The 14,753-nt window shown below is 33.1% G+C and overlaps 1 protein-coding gene across 3 annotated transcripts; it reads left to right on the top strand.

Moving 5' to 3' along the window:
* The first annotated feature begins 323 nt into the window (after positions 1-323).
* Positions 324-14,752, top strand: LOC105325404 (cryptochrome-1). Of its 3 annotated transcripts, none has more exons than XM_034473439.2 (13): positions 324-423; positions 6,764-6,832; positions 7,543-7,700; positions 7,936-8,075; positions 8,318-8,460; positions 8,849-9,024; positions 9,364-9,470; positions 10,384-10,524; positions 10,944-11,147; positions 11,369-11,509; positions 11,692-11,849; positions 12,191-12,384; positions 12,932-14,752. In XM_034473439.2, exons 3-13 carry the CDS (start codon positions 7,562-7,564, stop codon positions 13,057-13,059), a joined length of 1,671 nt encoding a protein of 556 aa, XP_034329330.2. In that variant the 5' UTR covers positions 324-423; positions 6,764-6,832; positions 7,543-7,561; the 3' UTR covers positions 13,060-14,752. The 3 variants fall into 3 exon arrangements, with proteins under 3 accessions (XP_034329330.2, XP_034329341.2, XP_065940678.1); XM_034473450.2 differs by having other exon boundaries at positions 10,977-11,147; XM_066084606.1 differs by lacking the exon at positions 6,764-6,832 and having other exon boundaries at positions 355-423.
* The last annotated feature ends 1 nt before the right edge of the window (position 14,753 follows it).

Consider the following 14,753-nt stretch of genomic DNA (forward strand, 5'->3'; position numbering starts at 1 on the left):
TTATGCATATACATTTTGATATACTGATAGGACTGTGACGATTGTGGTGGAGCTCATTTGAGTGAGAGAGAGAGAGAGAGAGAGAGAGAGAGAGAGAGAGAGAGAGAGAGAGAGAGAGAGAGAGAGAGAGAGTGTTTAAATTATGCATTATGTGCATCAACCTGGAACAAACTTTGATGTAAATTTTTATGATAAATTTCATTTATGTTTAGTATTAAGATTATAAGATTGTTTATAAACCTTGTTTGATACTGTTTTGTAAATGTTATTATTCCGGATTTTTATTGTTTGGATGACTTTTTTCCCCCTGCTACTTGCGCGTGTATACTTCCTTGAAAACATCGCTCCAGCAAAACAGGCTGAAAAGCTGGGAAAGAAATTCAACGTTATCAGATTAAAAGGCCTTTGGAATTCTTTGATTCGGTAATATCATAATTATATAATACTATATATGATCTGACATGTTGATAAATATAACTGAGATGTCGCAAAAATGAACATTTTGCGGAAAGAATGATAGTCAAATCAACAATGCTGAAAATGGAAATTCAGTACTAGACCTGTTAATTAGCCCCAAACTAGCGCACTTTTTTGTGCACGATAAATAATTTTTTTTTAGTTGGTGACACTGTAGCTCCCAGGTCATTCATCCAAATTTTTTCAGCTAGTCTCATTAAAATTTGCATGATCCTGTTAAAAGTGTTTTAAGAATGATGTTAATTTTCCATTGATCAGTGTTGAGTCGTTGTCTAATAAAATGAGAATGAAATCGGTGATCTTAAGTGATATACGATGAAAGCTCAATTTAGGTATGGAGGCCCAATCGTACATGACTTCAGTAAAATTCCGTGACAAAAGTAAAGTCAGATTATGAAAATAATATCGAAAGTACATGGTAATAAGTCATTATTTATGTTATAAGAAAACAAATTTCGTTAGTTAAAATTTTAAGTAAGTTTTACTGAGAAATTAAAAATAGCGCGATTGGGCTTGCATACCTAAATTAGCTTCTGACACGCACTTAAAGATCATTGTTTTGATTGGCTGCAATTGTTTTTCACTTGCCCGGATGATAGAAATCGAAAGTAAAGAGTTCAAGGAATGAGGCCATGTCGTACTTTGATTAAAGTCGATCTATTAGAAGACATAAACACTATGTTTATACGCGACTTCGGGGCAGCATTTCATCTCGGCCTTTTTTTAAACACATGTGCGGAAAAATCGACACATAAATTTTTTTAAACGAATGTTTAATTATGAAGCAAACATGTCAGAGTACTTGCCCCGCTAATTAATAAACATGATGCGCCTTTCCTCCAGAAAAACGTAATCCGAATTGAACGAAAAATGAGTCCCATTTCGTAGGTAAAATAGGTATACCGTTCAGGCATTTAACCACCAAATGGGACTCCAACCACCAAACGGGGGTTGGTGCCCAACCTGTTGAAATCATTAAAAGGGAATATATCCAAGATATCTTTATTGAACAATTATCCCTTTTCACTCATAAAAATTCACAGGAACGAAAACAGATTCCTTACGGAGATTTATAATGGGGAATGTTTACATCTTTTCTCCATTCGGAATACACTCGGAATACATCGCGCAATTTTTTTTACGTTATCATCCGGGCTTATTAATGGCTGTTACAATGCAAAATCTCTGTAGACTTTCAATTTCGGGATGTGTATTGAAACCTGAAGCGGTAGAGGGGGGCGTTTCAAAACAGATAATCTGGACATTTTTTATATTAGTGGATGAACGTAGTTTGAGCACAAAGGTATTTACTATTATTGAAATATCATGCAAAAAGTGGTGGAAGCAAAACTCGGGACAGAGTTTAGTAAGTAATTGACTTACTACTATTGGACAGTGATTAGTTCGAGTGAACCTATCTTTTCTACAAATTCGATAGCTATATATTTTTTATAGACAACTTGTTTATGGGAGCAGCCATATTGCTAGAGTTTTTTCTGGTTGGTGAGAAAATGAGGTCACAAAAGTTAATTAGAAATTGTACTTTCACTAGATTGTGCAGTTGTAAAGCTGAATGTATATCTTTTGTCTGTTCAGTCAAGAGTTTGTCAATGAGTTGTGGAACAAATAAGAAGCCCTTAACTTCCGAAGATGGAGCGACCTGGGAGCTACAGTGCCTCCCATAGTTAAAAACTTTAATTTATGGCGCACAAAAAATTACGCTAGTTTTAGACTGACAATTCTTATTTCTGAACACAAATTCTTCACAGATTATCAATTTGTTAAAACAGATAAGTAATTTGTTATAACAAATATCTATTTGGAAAAAAAAGTACCATTAAATTCTTCAGGCACTTAACTACTGATATTGTCACTTTACTTGCTCAGACTTTCTCCCAAACATGCTAACTAACTTATTTCGGAAAATGAAGTGTATTAAATTCAAGTCAATGTCAAGAGTCCCATTTTTAACATGTAAACAAACTGCACCACTTCACTTTGCTGGTGGTGACGGTGTTTTAAAGAATATCAGAGTCAAGTGAAATGAGGATATCTGTAGTAAATTGTCCAATAATTTTTTGGGATCAAATATTTGTACAGTATGTATGCAGGAAGAAGAATATCTGTTTCTATGCTCACGAAACTCAGTGGTAGGATTTTGTCTGTGTCTCATTTATTTATAAAATTGCCAACTCCTGTAGACTTTTTTGATCTAGAATAATTGAATTAAAGCTGTAATTTTATCTATTGCAATTTACTCATAAGGCCAAAAAAAAAAATATGTGTGTTTCCTATTTCATCAAATTTTAAAATAGGGTAGGTAGGTCGGCTTTTTTTTTTTTTTTTTTTTTTTGAAAATGAGCTTTTAAGTTTTCCCCTTTCCAAGCATATGATTTTTCTATACAATAAGAAAATGTATTTTACAGGTGGAGCAATCGTGGATAGTGTCAACTGTTACAGAATTAAAGCTTTCTTAAATCTAAGGTTTATTTGGAATGTATACGAAGATTTTATTTTCATGTAAATAGAAAATACAAATATGACAGCTAGCCGCTATAAATTAACAGAGTATAATACTCATTACCACAAATATATCATATATTGGTTATTAGTTCTATTTTCCTGGTCAACTGACATAACAGTAAACATTAATATCGTAACTGTAAGTGTTGAATTCAGAAACAGAGGAAATTCTGGTTGATCAGACGAGAGCCTTAGAATTAAATCTTTTTAATAATTCCCCCCCCCCCCCCCAAAAAAAAATGAATACATAATTAATGGTTTAAGACTAATTTTAAAAATTTCATTTGCAATTGAACTGCAGCATTTTAAAATCATATTTATAATGTGAATAAGTGTTGGGCCTATTCAAATTAACGTTAGACTTACGATGTCTGCAGTCTCCACACCCAGAAATATAAAAAAAAACTTTGCCTTTGCTTTTTTCTTGTACATTTTTATATCAATTTTTAACACATCACTGCCGTATGAAACTATTTATTGCATTGATAATTTAGCTAAAATAAGTTAAATAACCAAGGATAACTTTCATCCATACTGTCAATCTGCACTTAGAAATCTTTAAAACGCTTTGATAAGTGGTGTTTTCTATTGAATTGTTACAAGCGTTTTTTTAACTCTGATTTGTAAAAACCAGTTATTGGTAATCTGGATTTGGAATAAAAAGTGTTAGGGTCGGCGCATAAAAAAAAGGGTCGGTCGGGAAACCGGAAACACACATATTTTTTTTTTTGGCCTAATCAATAAAATATCTTTTAAGGTTGAATAACACACCTGGAAAAAGTCACTCAAATTAACAGGAAATGTTTTGATATTAATGAAAGATATAATGAAAATAAACTGTGCAAATGTCAAATAAGTGAAAAATTTGCAGTTTGGGGATAAAAAATGAATATCTAAAATAATTATTCCAGAAAGTAACAACAAAAGCCCCTGCGGGATTCGAACTCGGGATGTACGGATCACAAGTCCGACACTTTATCCACTCAGCTATGGAGAAAGTTACATGTTTCAGTGCATATAATCTTTTAATAAAACGAAATGTCGTTTCGATCAGCGGTCAGCCATTTTGTGATGATGTGTTATTCCACCTTATAAATAGGCCAAGTAGCTAATTATATACTGCGTAAAGGGAAATATTCACCCTGCTTTATTTTTGCCCCTTTGTAAGAAGTTAAACATTCAATCATTTTACGGTAACTAAGAATTAGAAGGTTATAAAATTGATATGTCCTGAAAACAAAATTAACTTATTAACATAATATTATACAATGTTGTATTATATACAGAGGGGATACTGTATGATTTTTTTCAAAATGTTTGTTAAAATTAATTTTGTGCTATGAATGTATACCCTAGATTAAAAATGTGCCATGAAAGGATAACTTTAAGAAAAATGAGTAAAGTCCCAGGGTCTAGATACTTAGGGGTGGGAGATGGAGGGGAAGGGGATTGGTCCTGTTCTCAAGCACCGGTGTAACAAATTATCTTTTTTAATTAAAAAAAAATTCACAGGAAATAAAACAGATTTTTTTTAGTCAAATTCCAGTACTGAATCTTAAATTGCATTTGCTAAATTTCACCGTCTTTCTCTTGGAATGACTTTTTCCTAGCTGATACAGAATATTTACACCAAAAAAAAAATCAATAAAAAAACCCCACTTGAAATGTTATATATATATATATGGATAGATGTGATTTCCAGTAGAGCTTGAAAAAATTATGGCCTCATGGTCTTAGATCAGAGCATTACGGAATTTGTTAGCATATTGTGAAGAGCTAGCGCTCACCTTTTGGAGCTGTTTAACTTGATCGAGAGTAACCATGAACATTCTCTCAAATTGCCCAGTAAAATTATAGATATCAGTAGAAATCTCAAGAGAGCAGTGAAGGATCATTACCATTATATTTCTAGTCTTGTTACTTACCAAGTCATTTATATTAATGTCAGAGTTATGTAAAAATTTAATATCATACGTGGTAGAATTATTGCTATTAGGTATGCTTCAAAACACCTTGATATGGAACATGAAGTTTGTCTCTGGGTCTTTATTCCTTTGATAATGATCATGTTCAAAATTAGGGAATTCTGGAAATGACAAAATGAAATACATTAGAGAAGAATTTGGTAATACATGTAAATTAAGAAATAAAGTACCGGTATGAGTTTTTTGAATTTTGCAATGAGAAATGTTGTTTTGAAATATAAAAGCAGAACAACATTTTGAGTATGTAGGGGTTATTCTAGATCTGCAACATTCATGATAACAATACTTTATTTATATTTTACTAACAGCTCAGGCCTAACAAAAAAATGGTTTGTTTCCGCTTTCATGCTGAAAAAAAGTAGGGTTGGTCGGTCGGAATTTTTTTTTTTTTTTTTTCAAATATTTTTTTTCCCTTTAATATTGCAGTATCCATACATGCCGGTTAGATACTGACACTGCTGAATGGTATAAAATGAGAAATACTTTTAATATCATTCCTGACTATTAAGGTGGTCTTAAGAAATATCAGATACTTCCTCTGCCAACGATGAGAGCATTATTAAATTCTACAACACATGGAAACATACAGCCATTTTGAAACAAAACGTTTGAGTTACACTGATTTGAGAAGAGTAACTGCTTCAAGCGTATTTGTGACCAAAATTTGGAGTAATTTTTTTTCCAAATCGGATAAAAACGAAAATAAACAATTTTCCATCAAAAATCCTTAAAAAAAGTTTTGAGTCGGGGGGTAAAAGCTAGGGTCGGTCGGGAAAGCGGAAACAAGCACTTTTTTTCCTTAGGCCTCACTATTTCTTTTGATTGTTTTTCCTATAGGGAGGTTTTTTTTTAGGTTTTTTGGTAATAGTTTACTAGGTGTATCAATCACAGGCTCCTGATTGGAATCACATACAGTCGACATCTTTTCTCATTAAATATTTTTAAATACACTTCACTTATTTATGATATGAAATTGATAAGATTTTAAAACTTTTTACATTCAATGACATTCACGGTATATATTTGAGAGTAATGGATGAAGCATTTCTTCGATCTCGGCAATAACTGTAGTACTGTGGTTTCATTAATATTCAAGGGTATCAAATTTCGTGGATAAAGTGAAAATCACAGTTTCAAGGATATGTAAATTCATGGCCAATGACCCTATCAATACAAAATGTTAATAAAAATTGCACTTCAATGAACACTTAATTTCGTGGATCAACTTAAAAACAAAATCCATGAAAATTGGTATTCATCGAATATTGATAAAACCACAGTAGAAGGTGTACTAACTTTGGTGTTCATGGAAATAATGATTTATTGCAAATTGATTTACATGAAGCATTACAAAATAAAATTGTTAATGTCAACTGTTTAGCCTTATACTAATATTCCCTGTCACTACTGTGGGACTTATTGCAAATATAGTAAGGTAGTGTACATGCATATAAACACATGTAAAACCATGTGATTTTTCTCTAACCACCATCCTTGCACGTGGCTTGAGTGCAATAAGAGCTTAGAGGTGAGATAACTGTCTACTCTTTATGTTCATTAATTAAGAACATTGACATGTAACTGGGGCAAATTCATTATTGATAAACAATATCCCAACCAATGGATGTCCTCCTTTCAAATTAGCATCAGCAGTAAAAAGTGTTCTTGAAAAATCTCACATGGCATATCACGAGTCTTCTAAACAATATTTAGAAACGTGTATTGATTATTTTTACAGAAGCATTATGCATAGGTTATCTTGTGTATTCTGTGTATAGGTTAGGAGCCGCTGCTGAGGAAAGGTGTCGGAGACGATGATGTAGAAACCACTGACAGTATTAGTTGAGGTATTTGTATTACATGTTTAACATCACTGTCAGTGTAAAAAAGTCTGCATGCTTCTTGAATTTAGTTTGTACATGTGATCTATTCTCACTATTAAATGATCAAATAAATCAAGATGACATTTGAAGATCCTGATCTGTTGATGAATGCTTTGAAATTGGTTTTTGTTTTAACATTGAAATGAAACCAATGTTCATTGAAGAGAGGTAAATGTAGTGGTTTCTACACTAGGACATTTTAGATCATAGATTAATCTGTCAATTTTCAAATCTTGAAAATCTTGAATATCAGTTTTACACATGTATATATATTATATGTGGATAATGAGCAACTTTTGCCTTCATCAAAGAATAGCTAAGATCGGTTACCATATATTAATATGAAACTTTACTCTAATTAGTAGACTAGTCTACTGTCGAATCATTGGTGTTTGTGGGGGACCAGTGTTTGTGGCTTTGTGTCCAGGAATTTACATCCCCATTAGCCTATACTTAATCATTTTTTTTAATACATGTGTATTTATTAAAATTATCCTGATTACACTACCAACGAGATTATGTCCCCACGAACCAGGAAAATTTTGGCCATCAAATGATTCCACACTACTTGTTTGTACAATGTGTGTCAACATCTTTGGAGTCATGTTTTTACTTCTGCATACACAACAATTATTAAGAGGATTTAAAATATATTTATTTCATTTACAAAATAGAAATTGACGAAAGAAAAGAATGAACACCAATCGAGAGGAAGTTGTGGTCCATTGGTTTCGACATGGATTACGTCTCCATGACAACCCGTCCTTGATAGATGGACTCTCCGAGTGCGATAGATTTTATCCAGTATTCATTTTCGATGGCGAAGTTGCAGGTAACTTGCTTTTCTTTTTTGAGAAAAGTGTCGAGGTACACTTGTAATGGTTTGAAATAAGATTCATTGCAGAATTTAACTTCTAAGGCCGATTTTTTTTTCTGCTTTTCCAAAATAATTGTGATCAAGGTTCAATATGAATTGTCTTCAATATGACCAATGACCTCAAAGTATGATTTGCATACAGGTATTGTAATGACTTTGCTTCGTTAAGAGATTGTTGTCTCTCTTTCAGGAACTAAGACAGCAGGTTACAATCGTTTCCGATTCCTGTTGGAATGTCTGCAGGATCTGGACAAGAATCTAAAGGCAGCTGGGACCAGACTGTACTGTTTCCAGGGCCAACCCACTGACATACTGGAGAGACTGATTGAGGTCAGATTTCTTTGGGTTTTTTAGGGTTGAGAACAGTAACTTTGACTGACGGAAAGACTTTGAAATTTATCAGAGGCAAAATCTGACCATTTCTGTTTCATGAGTAAAATGACTCATTCCTGCAAGATGGTAACACACTTGACTCAATTTTGTTTTCAAGTAATTCAGTCTGTCAGTCAAAAAAAAATCCTTATTGAAGAGGTACCCTAGTGTATGTCATGTATACCTACTTATCCACACAGGAATGGGGAGTGACCAAAGTGACCTTTGAGGCGGACCCTGAACCCATCTGGCAGGAGCGGGACCGATTGGTGAGAGAACTACTGGACAAGAAGAATGTGCAGTGTGTGGAGAAGGTGTCCCACACTCTCTGGGATCCTTACGAGTAAGTTGTTTGTACAGAAAGTGTCCTAAACTCTCTGGGATATCTTAATGAGTAACTTATTTGTGGAGAAGATGTCCCAACCTCTTTGGGATCTTTACAAGTTAGTCATGCAGACATTTACAAGGAACATGAAACAGTTAGACTCTTGCATTTTGTTTTAGTTCAAAGTTCAAATGCAGTAAAAACAAAAATCAAAATGGAAAAACTAAACAATTTGTAAACTTCTTTATCTCTTTTTAATTGCTTAACAGTCATTGTGAATAAAACCTTTAAGCAACCATTTTACTTTAAACCAACCTTTAAGAAGTTGGTTCAAAGTATTTACTTTTAAAAGGTATTCACAATAAATAAAAATGAGAAAATCAGCCATTCATTTTATGATTTACAGAATAATTGAGAACAATGGAGGTAGCCCACCTTTGACCTTTTCCCTCTTTAACCTTGTGACCTCAACTATAGGACCCCCTCCAAGACCAGTTGAGGACCCAGATTTCACAGACATAAGTCTCCCTGTCAGTCAGAATCATGACAAACAGTTTGGAATTCCCAGTTTGGAGGATTTGAGTGAGCCTTTTTTTTCAGTGTTTGAGAAATCATAGCAATAATTAATAATTTTATTAATGTTATACAATTTTTCCAAAAGCTAGATTTTCCTGAGAAATAAATGATTTCATGTCTCAGTGTCTGTTGTTTAAAGTGAGTGCCTGCTGATACATGTGCAAAATGTTAGATCCATGAACAAGAAAAATAGCCCCATCTTAGATGCTAAGATAAAATGTTACCAAGCAATTCTTTGCTGTTGCATTTAAAAAAAAAAACAGAAGGGAAGTTTTACTGTAAAAATGGTTACTTTTTCACAACAGTATAGAGATACTTGTGAACAATCTTTCATTCTGTCTGTAGATGTGAGACCAGAATGTGAAGAGCAGAATAAGAGGCTTGTGGAATGGCTTGGAGGGGAATCAAAGGCCTTGGAATTACTGGCCATACGAATGAAACATGAAGAAAAGGTATTTTAAAATCCTAAGTAATTTTTTCTCTTATATCATGTTATTTTGATAAAACTCTTTTACTTTTCATGCAGTTTCAGTGGGAATTGCATTTAACTTTTTAGATTTTAAAAAATTTTTTGGTCTAGCTGTTCTTAGAATCCTGATCAGAATTAAATTTATGTTAAAATAATGAAGAATTAATTTACATGTACATATATGATTTCATGTGAAAGGTGAAACTACATGTACTTACGGTTACATTTAGTGTTTAGTGTTTATTTCCCCTAATGTTTGCATTTGAAATCTGCGACTTTCCTAAGAATACACTTTGCTAGATTAAATGAAACATTCAACCTTACTCAACCAATTTGATATATACTTTTGAAAACAGTATCTACTCATTAAAAAAAAGGTTTTTCTCTACAAAACTTCTGCCACTATATTTTTAGTCGCCAAAGCGAACTAAATAACAGGTTAATATGGCTGTTCAATGTATCTTTAATATCTCTGACTAAGAGCATACAGTGGCTTTACACGACGATACACATACATTTCATACAAATAGACATCAAAATGAATATGAATATAAGCATTGAATGCTTATTTTTGTATGTCGTTGGTCCTCTAACACACCATGTATCTTTCATATCTCTGACTAAGAGCATACAATGGCTTTACACGACGATACACATACATTTCATACAAACAGACATCAATATGAATATGAATATAAGCATTGAATGCTTATTTTTGTATGTCGTCGGTCCTCTAACACACCATGCGTGCGCGGTATTAAATTTGTCTGCACCGCTTGGTGTGTTATAGGACCGACGACATCCAAAAGTAAGCATTCAATGCTTAAGTATTTTTTTTTGTATATTCATGAGCTAAATGTTGTTTTCTACTGAAACTGATTAACTTGGAATTTCAGGCCTATGAGAATGGTTACGTGATGCCCAATCAGTATCACCCAGACCTCCTGTCCCCACCCCTCAGTCTCAGCGCCCATCTACGCTTTGGCTGTCTGTCTGTCCGCAAGTTCTACTGGAGCATTCACGACAAATTTGAAGAGGTACCGGTACTTTTAAACATTTATGAACTGAAAGAAATGATTATTGAATTATCAAAATTTTGGGGTTTTTTTTTGGTACTGTATGTTTGTATAACCAAAATATCTTCAATAGAAAGTATTCATTTGTATTAATTGATTTAATATTGAAACAATTATGAAAAATGAAAGTGTATTCAGGGCAGCAGCACTACAAGTTTGACAGCACATAGTATCAGAGTTTCTCTTTAAATTTTTTGTGAAGAATAACTGCAAGGTTAAGTATCACAGGTAAAATGTATATTGAAAAAAGCAGCGCTCATAAAAGCAATATCATCTCTATGTGTCACTTGTGCGTCTCTGCATGGATATTGTGATGTCTCAAGTGTTAATCTTGCAGAGTAGAACAAACGATTTGGTCACATTTTACAAACATTTTTCAGCAAAATACAAGATCCACTGCATTGCATTTTAAGGTGAAGCCTTCGATGGGGGCACCTGTTTCCCTGTCGGCTCAGCTGATGTGGAGGGAGTACTTCTACACAATGGCTATCAACAACATCAACTATGACAAGATGGAGACCAACCCAATCTGTCTCAACATTCCCTGGTATGATAACCCAGAGCATGAGGAAAAATGGACCCAGGTACTTGTTGATATATACATATATATATTGATGTATATTTATTTTTCTAATGAGGCCGAATTTTTTGTCTGCTATTTCAAACAAAGGAAAACAGAAAAAAAAATGGGTACTGAAATAATTAAAATTTCATTGTAATAATTAAAATGAAGATTTATTGTGATACAATGGCACAGTAGGTGTGTTTGTTAAGTGATCACCCATCTCTGATTTTCTATTGATAGGGTGAGACTGGGTATCCGTGGATTGATGCCATCATGAAGCAGCTCAGATACGAGGGGTGGGTCCACCATGTTGCTCGCCATGCTGTGTCCTGTTTCCTGACCAGAGGTGACCTTTGGTTGAACTGGGAGGTTGGGCTAAAGGTAACCAGATATGAAAATGTGTGATCAATGGGTGCTTAATTCTGAAATTCTATGGAAAATCATATAGATAATTATTAAAATAAAGCATGCATAAATCCTCCTACCACAGGTGAAATATGTGCTTCCTTATAGGGAATATTTGTATGCATCCTTTTTAAGGTGTTGCATTGTTTTTTTGACAGGTGTTCTATAAATATTTACTGGATGCGGATTGGTCAGTTTGTGCCGGCAATTGGATGTGGGTGTCTAGTTCTGCTTTTGAGAAGGTCCTCCAATGCCCTAACTGTTTTTGTCCTGTCAGATATGGGAAGCGCATGGATCCCTCTGGGGAATATGTTCGGTTTGTTTTAATTTCTTGAATCAGACCCATGACTATCAAACTAAATTGAATATAAAATAGCAAATGCAATTACATGTACTACACCACCAGCTGGATTTTCTTAATGTGCATGTACCGGTACATGTATATATCGTTGTACATGTACATGTATTTGTGAAGATTTATTTAGACTGTCATATTCTAAATGGATCTGAGAGGTATCTTTTATGTACATGAACAATTTGTATACCATAAACAAATACATGCTGATTTTTTTCATGCTTCATTATGCTCTGTGAGGTTCCATATTTTATCACATCTGTCTACAAGTGTCTAAATACAACCAATTTTCGTTGTTAAAGGCGATATTTACCAGTTTTAAAAGACATGCCATTGAGGTACTTGTTTGAGCCATGGAAAGCTCCACTTCCTGTGCAGCAGAAAGCAAAGTGCATTGTGGGTGTTGATTATCCTAAGCCAATGGTTGACCACCAAAAGGCATCAAAAGAATGCATACAAAACATGAAAGCTGTCAAAGATGCACTGATGGGGAAAGGTAAGAATTCACTGATGCATGCTACATGCATGTACATTCATTTATTTACATGTACATCAGATTATTAGTGTTAAGGAAAAAAGTTTATTTACCAAATGATCTAATATTTCTGGTGTTATAAAATGAATATCAATGCATATGCATGTATATTGTATCATGAACAAGGCATTGAAAAAAAATGATGATAATAAATATGCCTAAGTATTGTTTGTAAGCAAGGAATTTTTTTACTCCCAGTTTATTTTCCCTCAAAATGTCTTCAGTGTCACCGGGCATACTAGTATTCGAAACGGTGTTTACATTATATCGGTATATATGTACCGGTAATGTATATGAAGATGAATTTTTAGTGAAATCTTTTAAAAGGGTATAATAAAAGAACCAATCATACAGTTAATGCAAAGAAGATACACACCCTGTGGTGTGCTGGTAACACATTTCTCCCTTTAAGGACTAAAATACAGATGCTAAGCTCGCTTCATTATCACACACAACTTGTTGTGAAATGAGTTTCATTGTACATGTTTATTCAATCTTTTAATTGCAGAAATCCCTCACTGTGCCCCATCAGAGGAAATTGAAGCCAGACGTTTTTCTTGGTTACCTGATCACACGCCATCTGGGGGGCATTGTACTGCAAACTTCCTGTGTGATGGCCTGAAGGATATGAACTGAGATGATCTGGGAATTCTTGCGAAGTTTAAATCTTCATAAAGTTCTCGCTCTCTGTCCCAGAAACACTGTTAATTAATTGTTTGTAGTCATGTATGTTTAAGTATCTCTGTTTTTGGAGTCAAACATATTTTGTTATTGATGGAGCTATGTTGTCCAACGTTTATACAGTCTGATACGAATTGATGATCATATATTTCATGGGTGACAATTGATATTTTATACATAGTGTCTTAATTCCTCTCCCAAAATTGCTGGATGCATCGAAGTATTTTATCAGGTTTTCTGTATCATCCTTATTTTCTGAAGGCCAGTATTAGTAATCAAATGATAAAAATACATTCTATTTTGTACAAGAACATGTATTTACATTTGCAAAGGTATTAGCAATAAATATAGTACCCCCGGTACATGTATCTCTACATCGATACGAATTTAAAGCTGAAAAAGAAACATGCACACAGTGTATGTTTATTTATTTTTATGTTGTGATATTATTGAGGTTTTGACAAAACTTGACCACATCGATCATTCTAATAGTATGGTTACTCTCAGCTTTTCATGTCTATCAAACTCGGATTCTCATATAAGATGGCTGTTCCTTTTATCTTATGTATTGATATACATTAACAATCATAATGTCGTGACTTTTACTTTCTCTTTAAGATTAATTTATTACTTTGTTAAAATGATGTAAGTACAAACAATAAAAGGCTTTATTTGATCATTCATTCAGGTTATGAAGGTAGTGATCATTGCAGAAAAAATACATATTAAACTGGTAGTCCTATGTAAATGTTTAAATATTTTTTTCTGCAATGTTGCTTCCTTCTTATACTGCAAGAATTACCAAAGAAAGCATTTTATTGTTCAGAAAATCCAAAGCTCAACATGTTCATCTATATTTCATTTTTAGTGTTAGACCTTTTTGACTTCTCTGGGTTTTTTTGGTGTAGCTGAGTATTGTAACAATATTTAAGAGCCTGTTTTTTTTAAATAGATGTAAATATTCACCTTGTTACAATGTGCAGTGTTTTTTTTTCTTTTATGTGAGACATTTGTTTAAACAAAAAAATATCTTGTGACATGCTACCTCTAAAGACAAAATTATAGAATATAAATTTTTAAAATTTTTTTTAGCTGTATATTAATTAATTACACTAAAAGAAGAAATACCACATATGTCTGGTTTTTTTTTTTTGCATTTCACAAAATTTGCAAAAATGTGTAGCATTTTTAATTTGTGCCAGTCATTTTTTGCGATTTAAAAAGTTTCTAATAGAAAATAATACAGAATATTATTTCTGCATATTCAATAATTTGTGATTCAAAAGACATATTGCAAATAAAGCGAAAATTAGATCATCACGAAAATTGAATTGGATTGCAATAATAATTAAAGGGTATATATAAACTTGTTCCGGTAAATGGTAAACTTCTTTTTAAAAAAGCTTTTGGTGTAATAATGTTTTTATAGAAGGCTTCATCAGAATGACCAACAAGCTCAAGAAATTCTGCCTTTAGCTTCCCCTATGAACTATTTATGATGTAGTACGTACATTCTGTTGTGAGTTTTCAGTTTGATTCTGGATTTGTTTATGTGCAATATGATAATTTACAATAATATACCAAGATTATTAGTTCACCATTGTTTTTGTATTGTAATGGTAATCTGTAATTAAAATGATGAACAAAAT

Source organism: Magallana gigas, chromosome 5, assembly GCF_963853765.1.
Source record: "Magallana gigas chromosome 5, xbMagGiga1.1, whole genome shotgun sequence".
In the NCBI taxonomy this organism is placed as follows: domain Eukaryota; kingdom Metazoa; phylum Mollusca; class Bivalvia; order Ostreida; family Ostreidae; genus Magallana; species Magallana gigas.

Coding starts and splice junctions, on each gene's coding strand:
- LOC105325404 (XM_034473439.2), top strand. CDS start 7,562: ATGAACACCAATCGAGAGGAAGTTGTGGTCCATTGGTTTCGACATGGA. Junction 9,025..9,363: donor TCCCAGTTTGGAGGATTTGA/GTGAGCCTTTTT, acceptor TTCTGTCTGTAG/ATGTGAGACCAGAATGTGAA. Junction 9,471..10,383: donor GAATGAAACATGAAGAAAAG/GTATTTTAAAAT, acceptor TTGGAATTTCAG/GCCTATGAGAATGGTTACGT.